This window comes from Salarias fasciatus, chromosome 23 (genome assembly GCF_902148845.1).
Source record: "Salarias fasciatus chromosome 23, fSalaFa1.1, whole genome shotgun sequence".
Classification (NCBI taxonomy): domain Eukaryota; kingdom Metazoa; phylum Chordata; class Actinopteri; order Blenniiformes; family Blenniidae; genus Salarias; species Salarias fasciatus.
The window spans coordinates 10,156,639-10,174,977 of NC_043766.1; the positions used below are offsets into that span (position 1 = coordinate 10,156,639).

Below are 18,339 nucleotides of genomic sequence, written 5' to 3' on the forward strand. Positions count from 1 at the left end.
TGTTACAGATCACAATGCAATGACGTGACAGCACAGTCACCATATAAACCAACAAGTTAATCCAGTTTTCATGCCATTCAATGAAAAATGCAACCCCCCCCTTTGCTCCCCCACTCATGCACTAAACCAGTAATCATCAGGCCAGTAGTCTAGAGTTACAATAGCAGTGCTCTACACTCTGCGAGCTGCAACATGCTGCATGTCTTCTGAATTTCACATTTTCATGGAAAAGTCAGTTTCAGTGCAGCAGGCTGACATTTTTTGCTTGCTCCACATTAACCATAAAAACAACACCTAGATGTGTGAGCTTCACTTATTCTTATCTATGTTTCTGTTGAAACAGAAAAGAAAAGTATAGGTTAAACCTAATAGGAGTTTGTGAAGAGATAACTTATCCTTCTTTTGTTTCCTGATCAAATTAAAGGAAAAAAAAACACAGATAGCACTATAGTAGAAATGTAACCTAAGCACCTAAATACATTTAAACACGAGAAAAAGCTGATGTTGTCTTTTGATCTATCAATGACAGACTAACTCTAAGACCAAATCAGTTTAAGTGGCAGCCATAAGAAAGACCTGTGCTTCCACCAGAGCTGTCATCACATGGGATTTATGTTTGCTCCCATAATACTACAGTCTCCATGTGAAACTGTAGGTTGGGTTGTAACATGGCAAGGTCAATATCCACCAGCAGCAGACGTAATCGCTAGAAAACATTTCAGCTGAATCAGCAGACAGTTTTTCTGTTTAACTTGTGAGGCAATTTTTTCTGAAGTTAGACAAAATTTGCAGCCGCAGTGCTTTCTGCGCTACTTTCTTTAGAACTGCTCTGTGTATAAAGACATACAGGCTACCTTTAGCAAACATGTATATGTGCATTTTAACAAGCACAGGAACATATTGTCCCACCCATGCTCTTTGACCCTCGGTGGCTTGAGAGCAAATATTTAAAAAAGAGTGTTTTTCTCATTGAAAGAAAAAAAAATATAAGAAAGAAAAACTGGGCTATACATTCACTGTGACTTGAGATTTTTTTCAAATATTGAAATGTTGTTTTCCTTTGCACTAGTTGTTTGCTGTTGTTTCGTTTCATTGCACACATTAGAGCGAGAAACCACCTTCCTTTAACTTGTGTGATTCACAAAGCCTCAGAAAGAATATTTATGTATTTAATGTGGGCAACATTGCTTGCCAGTTATGTTACTCTCTGTGCAAAAATACTTTTTATATTCATTAGAACCAAAAAAGAAGTATTCTGATTCAGTGTTCAGTGTAGTTACAGTGAAACTCAATGCCTTGCTCACTATAAAGCTGCTGCTTGATAGATGGCCACAGATTTCACTGCTGATAAGTAGATCACTGGATTATTTTTGCTATATGCCCACTTAATTTATGGCATAGCTGGAGCTAATCAGATTTGGCTTGCTGCATTGCTTCGGCTTGCTGGAAGAGGTCAGTGGAAAATGCGTGACCAGCCTGTGCGACACTTCCTCAATGATCTTGTTGTTGGTGTAGTGGGGCTCAATGGAGCCTGTGTTATTGCCTTACGAGGTAATACTGCAAGGAATGTGAGAGAGGGATGCATAATCAAGAGCAGCACCACTGACCGACTTTTTGCTTTTATGCTGTTTTCTTTTTATTAACTATCAAAATGATATTGCTACATTAAAATGAGTTAAAAACATGGGTCCATTCTGATTAATCTCAACTTCTATGTTGTTAAAAGTAACTGAAGCACTATCTCAGACCTAACAATTGCATTAATGTCTATTTTAATAGGCAAGTAAGCTAAGCCCTAAGAGGAAATGTAAGTAAATTTGCAGCTTTGTTTCTACTACTACTATATTATTGATGTATTTTCAGCAACTTTGTAGTTTGTATCATATTGTTGACTGGTTTGATTTAATTTAGATCAGCTTTTACTGTTCAATTTTGCAAGTCTGAGATCAATGCTTTTGCAATACAAAGATCTCAAAGAGGCTCAAAGAAGCAGATTGTTTCATTCAGTGTTGAAGAAGTTAGAAGCTGCATAGGTATTTTTCTTCTCAAATTTTGGCACTATAGAAAGAATGATATTTGCATGTCAAACTATTTAAATTTTCTCCTTTTATTTGAACACATTCATCATTTGTAAATATTTGTTAATCAACTTCCACTTGAAAAAAGGTGGGTGGAGTTATATATCTTTCACTGAAGCATACAATACATACATCCTCATGTCTTTATGCAACAGCCACTGTTGGCAAAGTTTATAAGAACTAAAAGCATTTCAAAGGAAAAAAGTTCACGTATGGCCAGTGGGCAGTTTACTGTGAGTTTGCTAATAGTGTGCAGCCCCGTGTGGTTTTGTTGGCAACTGTGTTATGACGCAAATGTTTGAGCCAACTAACAATTAGGTATGGTTGACGTTCATTAGTTATTCATTATGATATGAAATCATCAGGCTTTTAAAAACACAGTGGGTTTTTTCAGGAGTTTCTGGTCAAAAAACAACTGCATATTTACATTCATCCAAGAATGAACATGTCAATAATGTCAATACAAACAATGTTTTAACACTAACCTTGCAGTACAGGACACACTGGTCATACAACACAGTATGACAGTACTGATGCACCATATTGTGATAAAATGTGACGTATTTCAGTCCACTGCTCTCTGTTCATTGATGCCAGTTATCTTTAGTGTGGTGTGCACATCATATTTAGTCTTTTATTTAAAAAAGATGTGTTGGTGGTATTAATATGATACCTAATTTGGTAAAGAAGGAACAGCAACTGAAATGTTCCAAGGTCAATGATTACATGAGAGTATCATCCACTGAAATGTTTGTGTCATAGAAAACAGTAGCAAAAAAGTGGATAATTATTATTCTGAGTATAACCTTTAGTCCAGCAGGTAATGCCTAGTTTTAGATCTCCCTAAGAGCTGATCCAACTCATCTGAAACCATGACTTCATTCGACTAATGATGGTTTGTTCTTTCAGTAACTGAAACTAAATACAAAATTTTATTTAGGAGAATATTTTCATAGAGGAATATTAGCACTGAAATTGTCCCATGAGATCAGACATATCCATCAAGTAAAAATCAGTGGCCTATTGTTGCTTGATGCTCTCTGAGAACTACATATTTTGGCTCTCATTGTATCAGTATTTTTTCAAGACCCATGTGTTGACATGCTCCTAGTTTTTTGTTAGTTGTTTATGGGCTCTTGATACAAAACTCACGAAGATGAATTACCTCAGAATCAGTGTGCAAAATTTTAAAGGATTAAATGGCTTGCATTTGCTGTTCACCGTCAGTCTAAAGTATAAAACTACATGTATCAGAGGTACAGTGGGTCTCTTTATCTTGTTGGAATTAGACCCTCTACTCTCATTCTTATCACCTTGTCTTGTTTGTTCAGACCTTGCAATCTTCCGCCTCTCAAATATGGGTTAAAAAAAATACGATTAACACATTAGCTCTCTGTGTCTCCACTTTATCTTTCATTCAGCTAACTGCTGAAATTTATGTGCCACACAAGATTTCTACCATCTATCCCAGCTGGTGGTTTTTCTTTGGCCAATTAAGGTGTTCAATGAGCTCTCAAGGTCTTGAAGATTGTGTCACATTTTGATGGACTAGCTTGTTATGTCAAATCAGCACTGTGTGGCAGTTTCTTCCTCCTAGTGTAGAAAAGTCCTAAATGATAGCTGACATTTTGCCTCTTTACACAGAAACAGATAAGAAGCAGCAATCTGTGGAAGATGAACTTGGCTCTTGTATCGACATAGAAAGTAGCAGTTAGAGTTTCTGTCAAAGAAGAACATTTAAGTTTTGCATAGAAATTGGGGAAGTTTGCACTTGATGCACTATTGTGTTGGAACCTGTACAGAAGCCATCGAAACAATCGCATAATTGTCCACTGTGAAGCACCAGACAATTACAGTTGAGGCCACAATAAATAACTATTATTAACTTTGGTTATTGTGCTTCAGTAAGAACGAATCAATGTTTTTCAGCACAGCCATGTTTTTGCTAGACATTGCCACTAGATTAGAGTTAAGCGCATCAGTAATTACATAAAAGGGCTGCATGATCCAGAAGGGTTCTGTTAACCTCTGTACTTGGGAGTGAAATAGGTTGCTTTATTATTTGAAACTAGTCTCCCCATTTTAACTCATCTTACACACCCCAGATTCTGTCATAAAACACAAATTAGGGTCCTTAAGTACATATGTAAGTGACAGAGAGAATAGAAGTTAATGTGAGCCAAAGACAACATGCCTTCAAATAAAGCCCGTCCTTTTTGTCCTCATCGGGAAGAAAATATCAGATACTCAGATATGGGAAGATAAACTTTCACCAGAAATTAGCTTTCCGTGTATTTCAAAAATCATGACAGACATTACTTGAAACCATTGCCTGCTGATACTAACCTAGTCATAGAATTTGTGACCATACAGTCATTTGTGCTTAAAGCAGAATTTCTAATGGCTTTCTGTCGCTGGTGTGAAGTAATTGTGTTGGAGACCCCTGCTCTAAATCCTACTGTTAATCAGTAACTAGTTTTATGTTTATCATAAATCCATAAGTTCTGTTGCTTGATCAGTATAGAAGACTGGTGATATATGTACCACTGAGAATTCAGGTCTGAAGAAACAGAAGAAAAAAACAGATTCTTGCAAAATGGTAGTGGTGGAACAGTGCGATTTTTGTTGGCAGAGGATCATTAATTTAGAAAAACAGGCAGCATGACTTACACAAAGTATATCTACACAAGACTGACAGAAATGCTGTGGGGTGCTGATAGGTTGCATGTAGTGAATATGTTTACACTGACTGTTAATCTACATTTAGCACTAGTTGGAAAATATTGATGGAGATACTGTAATACACGGTATCACTAGACACAACCATATGTTCCGGTTATTGTGTGACACAGAGCTGCAATGTCGAAAGGTTTTGTGGACATAAAATACAGCTCTCATGTTTGGGAAGTGGGAAGAACATGTGTACTTACGCAATGGCATTTGCACCATCTCACATGTAAGAAATTTGTGATCAGCAACAGCATAAAGCATAGAAACCACTTCTGCTTCCTTGTGCACAAGAAGTATCAACTGAAGGGCCGATCACTTCTGTGTTTCAAATTACACGTGTGACTCATGTAGAGGGAGACATGGTGTCAAAGACATTGTTGTTCTTGGCACAAACATGGGAGGAACACTACTGTACGACTACTTGAAATGTTGAGTAATGAGTACTGTAAGTTATACAGTCTGCATACAGTGCATGAGTTGTTCAATTTTGAATTTGCTCATGTTTATTAAATCAAAATTATCCAAGTTAATGTCAGTCTTTTTTGGTTTCTTTCCTGTAGAAGCTCACTGATACTGTTTGTAGTGAAACATAGACAGACAAGTTGTGACGTTCCAACTAGATCCAGTTTGGTATGATGCCTTAATTCTGCTTTTACTGCTGCTATTCTCCATTTGACAACTATGGGTGTTCACTTGTGCCTCTATTGCCTGTGAAGAATGTCATGAATCAATATTGAATATCTGTCGGCTGCCTCACTGCATCTGCTCCGTCAGTTGTCACTTCCTTCACCCTCTTAGGAAACACAAGTTTCGCAGCTCTTGTTTCCTTGCGCAACATTGCACTAACATATAATTTCATAGCATGGAAGTTTTTTTTTTTTCTCTGTTGGTTCTTGCTTGATGGTGTTGAGCTGATAAACCTTCTGGTCGATGTGCTATGTTTTATCAGACACTTTTGCACCTTTTAACAGATCAGATGTGGCGCGCTTTATATTGTGTCTATATATGTGTATGTGTGTGTGTGTGTGTGTGTGTAATTCTTGCATAAAATGAAGTGAGTTTTTCCCCATATTTCTACAATAAGGAAAGAACCCATTTCAATTTTTGTATTCTGATAACATAAACAATTTCTCACACATTTGTAAATATAACTTGATGTTTTTGACGAGTCAGTTTTCCACAATGTTACACAAGCTGTTATTTTCAATGTGGATCTCTTGTTGAATTACTGGCTAATTGAAATACACTTCTCTTTGTTGGAACATGTGCTTACAGAGCAATGGTGATAATGTGGACTTTTGTGGGTGCCGTCTGTTATCTCATTATGTATTCACAAATATGGAAACATTAAGTATGGAAAATTGTGAATCCTATGAATGGAAAAAAATCTTCATTGGAAATTCAGTTGTCAGCACAACAGGCCTTCAGCCTAATGCTGTTTATCCTTCTCATACCTTGGACATAGACACACATAATTATTGCTGTACTTGTGAAAGTGTAGTCTACATTTTCTGTGGGATTATAGTGAGCTTCAGTGGAAAAACAACTTCTGATCTTTCAAGAATAAGTACATGTAATATAACAGAGGTATGCTTGGGTCAAAGATAACTTTTTGAAGTGACATTTACGACAGAACAGCAGAACTGAACGTTTCGTGATTAGTAAAATATTCTCTAAGATCTGCTGATACAATAATTTCAAAATTGTGTTTCATTGGAGGGAATTTAGGGGGGGGGTGTTCCTACATTTGCTCTAATAAGGTGTTACAACACAGCTGTGGTGTTGCAATATAATCTGACAGTGCATCACAATTCGTAGGTTTTATATGAAACCTTTATGTTACATTACGCTTCCTGAAATATTAGTCACTACATAGTGACTGGCTGGTGGCATTTGACGCTGGTACAGGTTAAAGAGCACAATCCAAAATGTCAAGTTTCCCCAAAGTGAAAGAATGAGGCAGGTGTTGGAAACACAAGTTTGTCTCTTCATGTATTACTCAGCATAACTGAATGAGTAGTGGTGTACAGTCACTCCTGCCTCACAGCATGACTCGCTCTTCAGCACATTCAGCACCTGCACTAACATTTAATTTCCCAACATGCTGGTTATTTGTGGTGCAACTCTTATCAGTGTCAGTACTCAGAGTTTTTTTTTCCTCAGGTGAATGTAGAGGGAGACAATGCAATTGTTGTGTTTTAACAGTTTACAAAATAAGACCAGTATTACAGATTACTTCTCTACTCAGAGCATAAACTGCTCTGCATACATGAGCATACATCAGAACAGATGCAACAGTATTACAGATGCAACAATTCTCCTCTGCAGTTCATAAATGTTAATAAAGAATGTTATGAAATAGAAAATACAGTGGTCAAATCTGAGCAAAGACACCCAAAATATTAACCCTGTATTTTGAGTAAATTTTTATGTGACAGCGTGCCGGTTCTCATTTGAGCACGTGCACAGAAATTGATCTTGATCTGAAGCCAACCAGGTGAAGAAAGTGACGGCTCTTCCTGTAATTCACTTCCTCCTTTAGTTGAGGTTAAAACATTTTGTTCCTTGCCGACTACTGGTTGTTTTTGCATGATTGAGCCTCTGGGTTTTAAAAAAAAATGGCTTTGACTGTGAGGTTATTCATTGACATGGTGATTAAAGTTTGCGTTTTTGTATGGGAAATTTATCATTTTGCTCACAGCCATATTTTCATCGACCTTGATTTGAATTGACAGAATCGCTCTACAGTCATAGCTGGAGAGTTCGGGTTCCCTGCAACTCAGTCAAGTGGTTAATAGTTATGAACCTAAAAGTGACTAATCAAGTTCCCTTAACAATGTTCTATACTTATTTAAAATAGTTTGCACCTCATGCAGTAAGTTTGATACTCACACTATAAAAAAGGTAATTTTATTGAATGAGATGCGAACTTCAATTTGTTATAACTTCAGTTTACACACACACACACACACACACACACAAATTCAGCTCAACAGAAATAATGATTGGCTTTGCTTTACAATAGATAACCACATCAATAAATTTTGAGGGGAAGTTGCAGTTTAATATTGTGGTGATTTGCGTTACCAGACACAGAGATAGCAGCAGCCTAAACCGTTTCTCTCCCCCCCCCCCCCCCCCCCCCCCCTCTCTTTCAGGTCATTGTAGCTTGTCAGTGAAGTCCTGTGCTCCCACCTTCATTTCCTCTGCTTGTACTGGACACAAGACCACTCATTTCAACTCTTCTACAAATTTTGGTTTCTCCATTTAATCTGCAAGAAAAAAAATCGAAAGAAAGAAAGAGAGGCTTCAGACCCAAGACCTGCAACTCACCTTTGGCCACAAGTTTTAGAACTCCAGAAACTACTCTTCCTTTTTTAACTTTTTAAGGAACCACAATTCCACATAATCCAAGTCTCCACATCATCAGTTATTTAGCTTTTTCATCACCAGCACAGTTGGCGTCAGTGCACCTCGGAAAAAGGATCAGTTCTTATTCCACCAACTGATCTCCAACTGGTGCTCCTTTACCAGGGAAGGAAGGGGTGAACATTTTGCCTCTTTCCCTTGAGATGAAGCTGCAGGCTGTCATGGAGAACCTGCACAGGCAGCAAAGGGCCAAGCTGCTGATGGAGCAGCAGCTGCAGCAGCAGGCTGCTGCTCAGCACACTCAGGTTCGTACAGGCACAGGGGATGATCCAATGGGGAGCCCGGCACCTGAGACGGAACAGGCCCAGATGGCCGCTCTGGCGGCCATGCGTGCTGCTGCTGCTGGGCTACAGAGAGTGTCAGACAGCCCGATGTCCGAACGCAGCAGCTGTGGCGAACAGGAAGGGGATGATGATAATGATGAAGGCGAAGATCAATACAAGGACATGATGGGGTCAGATGAAGAAGAGCAAATGTAAGTACAGAAGGGGAAATTCTACTTAAGTGTCTGTTTTAAAAGCAATATAACCTCACTAAAATGTTATCGTTTCCAATACATAGCAAACAGAAGTGGGATGAGGAAGACTTTGAAGGTGAAATGGAAGAAGACTTTGATGATGACCTGGCAGAAGAAGGTGGTCTGCCGACAGGCCATGATGCAGTTGCCCCAGGAAAAGGCATTCTTCTGCTGCCTCATCGCCAGCTCCACCCTCATTCCCAGCTGCTGAAGGTCCGTCCCGGTTCTGAGCAGGAGCCACGAATAGCCATAATGCCTCCCCATGCCACACACAGCCATCTGGGTGGACAGGACCATGGAGAATGGACCTATGAGGAACAGTTCAGACAGGTAGGATAATATCGCATGTCTCCTTATCTCTTCCCAAGGATTTCGTCTATATTATGGAGGTTTTCTTGATTGAGTGTATATGAATGGATGAATGATGTAGGAAAATTCTGTTTTTTAAGCTCTGAACTGCTGTTAGTCTCGGCCACCCCAAACTAACTAATTTTATGCTTTCCACAGTCTAGAACCATGGCAACCTAATTCCTAAAGTAACCTGAAGACAGCTGGAATAATAACACTAAGGAGTTACTTAGATCTAAGATGTTGGACGCTGCCCAACAAACCACATCTGGTCTTCACACCCACTGTGTCAAAAAGTAAAAGGCACTTTCTCAGCAGCACATGATGTAATCTGACCAGGGTGGGAAATTAACACGAAACACCGGCCTAATGATGGTAAAGCCCAAGATTCAGTTCACCTGTGCTACCGCACACTTGTATTCTATTCCAAGCTTTTTAAATCATTTTTCATGCAACAATGTAATATGTGATATTGAATATTTGCTAAAAATCTAACGTACGAGTCAAGAAATCAAACATTTTCTTTAAATAAGATTGGGAGGGAAGAGAAGTAAAATTTAGGCAAGCAGGGAGGGGCTGGTTGGATTTTGGCACTTACAATAGATTTATCACGCTTGTGTTTACTGTAAACGTGCTTGTAGACTGTATTATATGAGGGAGGGCACAGTTGGGTAAGACGGGCAGTTTACACGAAGAGATTTAAGTCTGTCAACAGCTAAGTTTAGATGGAGGGCTGCTGTCATTAAAAATACAAACGAAGAGAAGAACTAATCATAGCTGACATCTGCAGATGCATTTTGTTGCATTTGTGCCACTCAAAGAGAGTTCATCTGGTCTTCTCTAAAATTAAAAAGAGGAACAGCTGTAATTTTCTGTCATATTTTTCTTTTCTCTATTTTTTTTTTAAATAAGTGCATTGAAACACATTTTGTTAACAATCAGTGGAATTACAAGTCAGAAAAAGGCTTATGTGAAGAGGGCACCCAATTGATAGTCACCGAAAATGTGGAATTTTAGAAGCTCTGTCAGTATTTTGGTCACTTATGTGTATAGTAAATGTAAAGCTGGGAAGTTGGCTGGAATTTATCAGTACTTGAAAAAAACTTTTTTTGTCCTAATAGAAGCAGGCAAATGTGCCTCCACTTCTTTGCTGTGTAATAACTCCGGCCTATTTTACTGGGATTAAAGTATGGCATTCCCCAAGCCACCATTTTATTCCGCAGCTTATGACATAATGGAAGCCACTATTGAAATGCAAACAGACTCCTGGCCTGCCATATTATTTCAAACCACATGTTTAACAGTGTGAGAAGCCACTTGTTTTGTCTGAGCTGAGATCACTAAGCTTTCAATATAAAAAGAGTCTTCTGGAAATCTCCTAGCCATTTTTTACTGACGCCTCAGGTATGTTAGAAGTGCCACATTGTGCCCACCCTTAGATATGCTTAATTTTTTAGCCTAACTATAGTTTCTGTAATTTAGAGCCAAATTTTCCTAATTACAGAGTGTATGAAAGTTAACTTTACGAAAACCTATACTTTGTTCTCTAAATACTCAACCCCTCCCTTTTTAAAGCTTTGTGCAAATTACTTGAATTGATACTCTAGCTTGGTGGTCGACACATTTAAGATAATAATTGCTGTCCATATTGGTTTTTTCACGACGTATCAGTCAACAGAAGATCAGGCATGCTTGCATTTAATACCACTGACAGTTACACAACCAAGACAACCCCTATCTTTTAAGATAGTGCTACCCAACCTATTGTTGATTAAAACCTTAGTCACGCCTAAACAACATGAAGCTGATTGTAGAAGCAGAAAGGAGGCAAAGACAAAGGGACAACAGCAACGATAGTGATATCTGTTGCTGAGGTGGCGTCATGGCCCTCAACATCTTTAATGCTTGTATTTTAGAATATTGTAACTGTAATTGTGCTCTGGTGTGAATACACTGTTGGAAAAAAAGGCATCTATGGCCTGTAGGACAGTTTATTCCATGAAAATTATAATGTTATACTATTCAAAGTAATTTAATTCTGACTCAGTTGGTTTATGGTGGGAGACTTTATTTAACATAGCCTAACATATTACTTTTTGCATATGGAGAATTGTGAAATTCACATGAGTGCAATAGAACACTGGTGGCATTGGTTTTAGAACACTTGTTTCCTTGCTTGACAAGGATTTTAGAAATGTGCAGTACATTTTTTTTTTATCACAATGTATGTATTTGTGTTGATCTGAACACTGGATAAGTATTCACCACATAGCCAGCCATTAGTGGCATGCTTACTTGTTACAAATTCATTGGACAAAAATACATAGTTCCCTTTAGTTTGCAAAGATATTTTGTTCTTTACCATTGTACACAGTAAGTGATCAGTTCTTCCTAGGATAGATGCATAAGTCCTTGCTTATCAGTGTTACTGAATTATGAAATGTTTGTGCTTTGGGATGCCATTGCTGCGATATCTTCACATGAGGACTCAACTGTCAACTTGTAATTATGTAGCTTGATCCTTAAATTCAATATTCAATTAGGTCTGTCTGTCAGATAATTTCAAAATCAAAAGCATTCTATTTTTGAAAAACCTTTTCATTTGTGTTCACAGGAAGCAATTGATCTTAATGGTTCTCATTTTGATTAGGATTGTAGGCTTTGAAAAATTCCAATTACATCTGTGAGGGTGTTTGATTGTGATCAGGTTGTTGGAAGGCAGTGGGTGGGGAGGAAGGGGTTAAGACTGCTCAGTTTATTTTTGGCAGGTGGGTGGAGGCTGTTGGAATGTGCCTGATGGAGGGCGATAATGTGGCCACTAGGAACGTCAGATCCTCAGCAGAAACCTTGCATGCCTCTATCAGTCTGGAGCAGTCAGACATCTTCCAAACTGAAAACTGTCCATTTGTTATTTACGTTAAAGTTGCATGTGTTGTAGCGCACATATGATGTCTCAGAATGGCATTGGAGGCAAACTATTTCTCTTATAGGAAAATAGATGGTCTCCACTTATGTACGGAACAAGTAACTGCAAACTCTGTTAACATAAACAAGCTGATATAGGTTGTAGTGATTAAATTGCAAATATTGCACAATTTGTAGAACTTTAGAATTTTATAGCACAATTGTATGAACTGCACTGCTTGTAACATAACATTTTTATTGGGAAATAAGTCAGCGTAATCAAGCACTATACCTCACTCTTTGGAAAAATTGAAGAAACATGGACACAAAGTCAAAACCCAACCTGCATTCCTGGTGGATCACCCAGTCATCTTCGTCCTCTCTCCTCACTCTCAGTGAAAAGGTCAGACTAAATCGAGCCAAGAGGAGCTGTCTTGTCAGATGTCTGATTACACTGTGGTTATAAGTAAATTAATCAAAATATTCACAACTTTCTATTAGCAGTGCTGTCTGTGCGAGGCAGAGCACAGCTGGATTAAATAAATAGTAAGCAGTCATGAAGATATTAAATTATGCCAGAGTTTCAATAACACTTTGTCAGTGAAACTGTTTTTTTTTTTTTTTTTTGTGTCTGGTTGAGCTATTTCAGTGATACCAATGCCTTACTCCTCCATACTTGAGCCCCCAGCCTGGAGATACATATATCCATATCAGTATCACACGAGCAGTTCATTTTTATTTCCAGGAAATGTTGGCACCCCTATAAACTTATTAGAAACCCAATGCCAATAAGATAGCAGGCATCTGGTCCCATCTGCCTCCAGGAAAATTCAAACACGGTGTCTACATATTGCAGTCGAGTAAAAAAAAAAACAAAAAAAGAACAGCAGGTGGCTAGAGTATCAACATTTAACCTTAATTTATATAGTTTTTTCATTTTTATTAAGTTATCCAGCAGTATTAAACACCAGCTACAAATCATGTGTATTTTAATAACAACTGTCGTGATATTACTCAGGTCCTTGAGCTATTAGCTTAATTTTTTTTTTACTGTATGTGTACAAGATAAAATCATTTTACAAAACATGAATGTTTTCCTATATTCATTGTGGTGTATTGATGGTTTGTTTTTTTTAACTCTGTGTTGTCTTAAATTTGCAAGAATCTGTACAGTCTTCTGCACACTGTAGTGCCATATATTTAAGGGCTTTGAAGTTTGTACAAATTAACTAAGCTTCACCATGCAAATGAGTGGTTATTGTGGATTTAAAACTAATTTGCTGGATTTGAAGTGTCAACACACATCCAGTTGCACAGAGATATGGGATAATGTAAGGATAGTTTACTGTTGTGGATGTTATTGTCAGAAAAGTTTTGAATTACAACTGATGTGTTTTCTTCAGAAAACTTTTCAGTAAAACTGACCTTTATGCCAAAGTAATCAAGTGGAATTTGTAGCAAGCTGCTTATATATATTACTCTGTCTAATAAGACCCCTGAAGTTGTATGCCTTTATTTACCTGCATGGTATATGAATGAACTGTGCCCACACTAGTTCCTGCGCTCAAACTTGAAGAACACAAATTGGTCCCTATTCCACCCCTTTCTCTTTATTTTATTTATTTATTGAGCATTTATTTATTCTGCCTTTGACAGATATTGAATGCTTCTACACTGACAAAACATATGTTTAATCCTTCTAGTGTCCTTGTTGTGTCGTCTGCTCTATGCTGTGGTAAACATAACCAAAACCAAGCACATTGGCCCTTTTATATAAACAATATCATCCTCAGGCTAGAAATTATCCAGAGGCCATGCAGAGTCTTTGAAGTCTCCTCTCTTGTGTGTCTGTCAGGTTTAAACACCAGCAGCTGGGCAGATGGAACCCAGATGGACAGTAAAGTAGGGATGTCTTTAAAAATTCATGGCACTCACCATGATCAGGGTGAATGGAGGGGAGTTTGCATTAAACATTAAATTGCTCAGACACACACACACACACACACACACACACACACACACACACACACACACACACACACACACACACACACACACACACACACACACACTAGGAGTGGGGGGAGGGCCTGTTAGTGACTACAGGAAGTGTAGCTCAAATGTGAGCCAATTGGGAGTGACACTTATTGGGATTGCCCATCAGGTTTGTGCTGATACAGCTGTCTGATAAGTACTCATTGAGTTTTATTCCTCTGTAGCATGGCCTTTTTGATCTGCACTGTAACATTGTACAAATGTTTTTAAGCCATAGCTTTCTTGTGAATTGCAGAGACTTAGATGATAAAAGGAAGTAGTCAGAAAAAAAAACATCATATTAGCATTTACTTTCACTGTAACCTATTATTAATAGAAAAAAAAAATAAAACTAAAATATACTGACACCTAAATGTTTTTGGGTTAAAAGGCAGTGTATTGCCATTGGCCTCATTACAGTTAATAAATAACTGATGAACTATTTGATCAATATTTTACACACTATCAAGTTTTTCTTTACTCTTTTTACTTTGATTTAGCTTATTATTTAGGAGTTCATTAGCTCCTGAACAGCAAAGTCTTTGAAATTAAAACTGCAACATTGCAAATACAAGGCTTTCTTTGCACACTCTTCATCCCTCCAGACTCATCATAACGCTGATGTTCAGGAATTGAATAAATTAGCACGCACCATTTTTCTTAATTCATTATTTGCAAAAAGCATCTGTGTTCAGTGATCTTTTTTTTGTTGTTGTTTTTTGTTTAACAAATCTTCAACCTGAGACTTATGGACTCTGTTGGTGCCATTAAAACAAAAGATAAAAAAGCAGAGGTACCAGGGGAAGAAATCTGAAAGTCTTTGGGTTGAAAAGAGGCAGAGGAGGGGGAAGATTAGGAGAAAGGATAGGTGTGACTGAGGGAACAGGAAAAACTCAGTCAGTTGGCTTTGAGCTTTGAACCATTGCCAAGTAGAGCGTGTAGTAAATGCTCATTTTGACTGTGAAACACTGCAGAGTGTTTGAATCATGTCCAACTCGTAGCGTGCTGCATGGAGCTGATGTCAGAAACTGTACAGCCATGGGGATTCTGGAAATTGGCAGCCACTCAATATAGAGGAGGAGAGGGGGGTTGGCGCAGGAATGTAAACAAAGATTGTGTAAAGGCTGAGGCTTGCTTTTTCATCCTGTTTTTTCTTCTGCTGTTGTATTTTTTCCAACAATAGAAAATTAAAAATGGCGAGTTTCAAGATTACTAGTGATCATACCTTCAATGTGACATTAAGCTGTAAAATAGAATGTCAAATTAATTAGCAATTATTTTAAGCCAGAGAAATACTTAAAAAAGAGAAACAAAGATCCATCTCATTATCTGCTTTGTCATCGTTATGTCTGAATCTTACTCTTGATCCCTCCCTTAATTATTTCCGGAGTAAATATATAGGCCCTGTTTTGCCTCATTCCCTATTTTTCCTTCTATAGCAAACTCTTTATGGTAGCCTTGTGTATCAGTCCAAGAGCTGAAATAGATATGCACTGAATGGTGTGAATTGTCAGAAAACAAAGCCTTAAGTGACATCTTTTCATACAAGAACACAGTTGTTGGCATTCATTCAAACAAAAGCAATGCATTTTGCATTTTAGCCTTAAGCGCCTTCTGAAAAGGTTGTGTGTTGAAAGCTCTCATTCTTGGAAAAATCAATTACGAAACGGGTTGAACATTGATAAAGATATTTAGCCACACATTTTCAAGGTCTGAGTTGCTCTTTGTCTGGGTGTGAAACAATTCTAGTCTGGAAAATAGAGCTGCATGTTTTTGAAATGTGAATGTAATAGTCTGCGTGGTCAATATGTCAGACATGGTGCAAAGGCTTTGTTAGTGCTCTGAACCATAATCGTCACCTTCGGCCCTTGTGACAACATTCTCAATGTCCTGTCTTGTCTGTGCAATATTAGCAAACATTTTTAATAATGTGGACTTAAAATAAGTCTCCATTTACACCATAGATACAAATTGCTGCACTTAATTAACGTTTGACACCTGCATGACCTGCTAATAAACCTTTTGTCTCTGCATGTATTTTGTCACGACAATGCAAGAAAACTATGATTGGTAACAATGACACCGCTAGATTTCGAGAGTTTAGGTAATGCAGAATCCAAATAGAAATTTAAAGTTATATCCCCTGTGTTATTTGTGTTTTTTACTGCATCTGAGGGGGGAGTGATGGCAACAGATGAAGAGCTAAAACTCAAGACAGAGGACAGCTGCTGTAAAACTAATATAAAGTTCTCTGTGTCCTCCTGACTGTTTAGAGTTAAGAGAAAGCACATAGTAGAATGTTAGATTCTCATCTTTTATGTCTGGGATGAACAAATATGAAAATTACATTGCTCCACTTTGGTGACGCTTTGGTCAATAAGCACAGTAACACCAATTGACAAAACCACCCTCCAAACAGATGCAAACACATACATTTTCAGTGTAAGCAATTTTATTCTTTTTATTCAGAATGTTGATTTACTCAGGTTATTTCATCCAGAGCAACATCTCATTTTCAAGGGAGACCTATAATATAAACACATATTTACAAGACGGCAACACATATGAATAGAATAAATGAAGGGAGGGGGGGGGGGGGGGGGCAAATGCAATGAAACTTTGTGGAAAGGTGGGTCTTGGGCTAACTTTGAATCCATTAAATTTTGATGATGATCACTGGATCCAGGATCCAGGACAGTGGATCACTGTCTGGATCCAGGAATTTTTTAAAGGGTTCTTTATCATTGAGAGATAGGGCAGTCTTTCACATAGTTGGGCAGGCCCGCCGACAGGGGCGTGCGGCATGGCGGAGGTCTGCGCTCTCTGAGTGCCAGATTCTAGTTTTATCTATAGACTGAGTAGATACTATGCACTATGCAGAGGAAACATTCAGTTTGATGAAGCTTGAACTGCAGCCCATTCACATAGTGATCAGACAGCTCTTTTTTTCCATGGGGCTGATATGTCTTTAAACTCATTGCCCTGCACATCAATCATTCTGAAGGACAGGCGCGGGAATTCAGCCATGTGTTTTCCCCAGTTCACAGTCAGGTTCTCCATACTGAAGATCTGTAACATAGCCAAACACACTTTTTTGTCGTTAGGCCGGACGAAGCACCTTGCCTTATTAGGCTTATATAGGCTAAAGGCCATTTCAGACCTCCCTCTGAAGCTATAGCCACTGCCCTGTCTTTGCCTTCATCTCTCTGCTATCAGGCACAGTGTTTATCATAACATCTGCTGTGGTGCTCAATAAATATCTTCACATTCCACATAGACTCTTACGAGATGATCGTACACATCTTGTATTGGGTCTGTAAGAAACTAGCATCAACAGTATTTACTGACCAAATGGCAATAGTGCGTGTGGTATCACTTATTAAGCTTCTATCTTTCAACACAACACATTATGGTCTTAAATTACTGCTACACTTTTTTTGCTTGGCCCAGTTTGGGCGTCCATCATTAAGATGCTACTCATTAACATTGCAGCTCCAACAAATTGCTTGCAGCACATTAGTCCCAGGAAAGCTGCCTGGTATTTCTGAATCTTATCCAAAGTTCCTTCCTTGGCAGCTGCCCTGATGGGGGGGTCAGGAATGGTGTGCATGTAATTGAGGAATAGTGCTCATTCTGGTATCACTTGGCTTCATCAACTGGTTTTCTCTTTTTCTCACGTCAGAACCAGATACTGTACATACAGTTATTACCGAACAGAAGCTGGGCATAAAAACAGCCCTGCAAACTGAGATTCACTTGCAATCTCTCACTCCATTAGGACACCGTGTCCGAAAGGATCATTGGACTTCTGGCACGTCATTAAAATCTCAGAGGTGTTTTCCATCACTCAGAATAAAATACAGACTTAGATGTACAGGAAACATTCTATATTAGTCCCCTGGAGCTAAATATATTTCACAAGTCAAAGTCACTATGGAATCTTATCAACCAAAACCAGTGCTGGTCTTGAATTTTCTCTCTTATTATAGAATCTACTGAAATTAAAATGCTCAAAAAGCTAAAAATCCTGAAAAATTTATGATCACGGTATTATAAAGGAATCACTTTTATTTGATGCGCAGGTGGCACAATCACATTTGCACTGTCTTTCGTTCTTCTTTTCACTTGCCTATTACTGTACTATTGTGAACAAATATGACTGTTGCAGATAAAGGAACGTTTGTTACACTTCAACAGGAAGATATTAAGTTAGGCTATTGACCTCTCATCCCCAATCAATGGAGCTGAATTGACAAGGCTGGCTGGTCAGTCAGGATTATGATGCCTTTTATCCAACCT

General features: G+C 38.3%; 1 protein-coding gene across 2 annotated transcripts in view; it reads left to right on the forward strand.

Moving 5' to 3' along the window:
- arid3a (AT-rich interactive domain 3A) overlaps window positions 1-18,339 on the forward strand; it is a 37,990-nt gene that overhangs the window by 5,403 nt on the left and 14,248 nt on the right. For both annotated transcript variants that reach the window (XM_030083374.1, XM_030083375.1), the window contains exons 2-3: window positions 7,967-8,712; window positions 8,799-9,084. In XM_030083374.1, coding sequence (XP_029939234.1) covers window positions 8,381-8,712; window positions 8,799-9,084 — 618 coding nt within the window. In that variant the 5' untranslated portion in view covers window positions 7,967-8,380. The remainder of the gene's footprint in view (window positions 1-7,966; window positions 8,713-8,798; window positions 9,085-18,339) is intronic.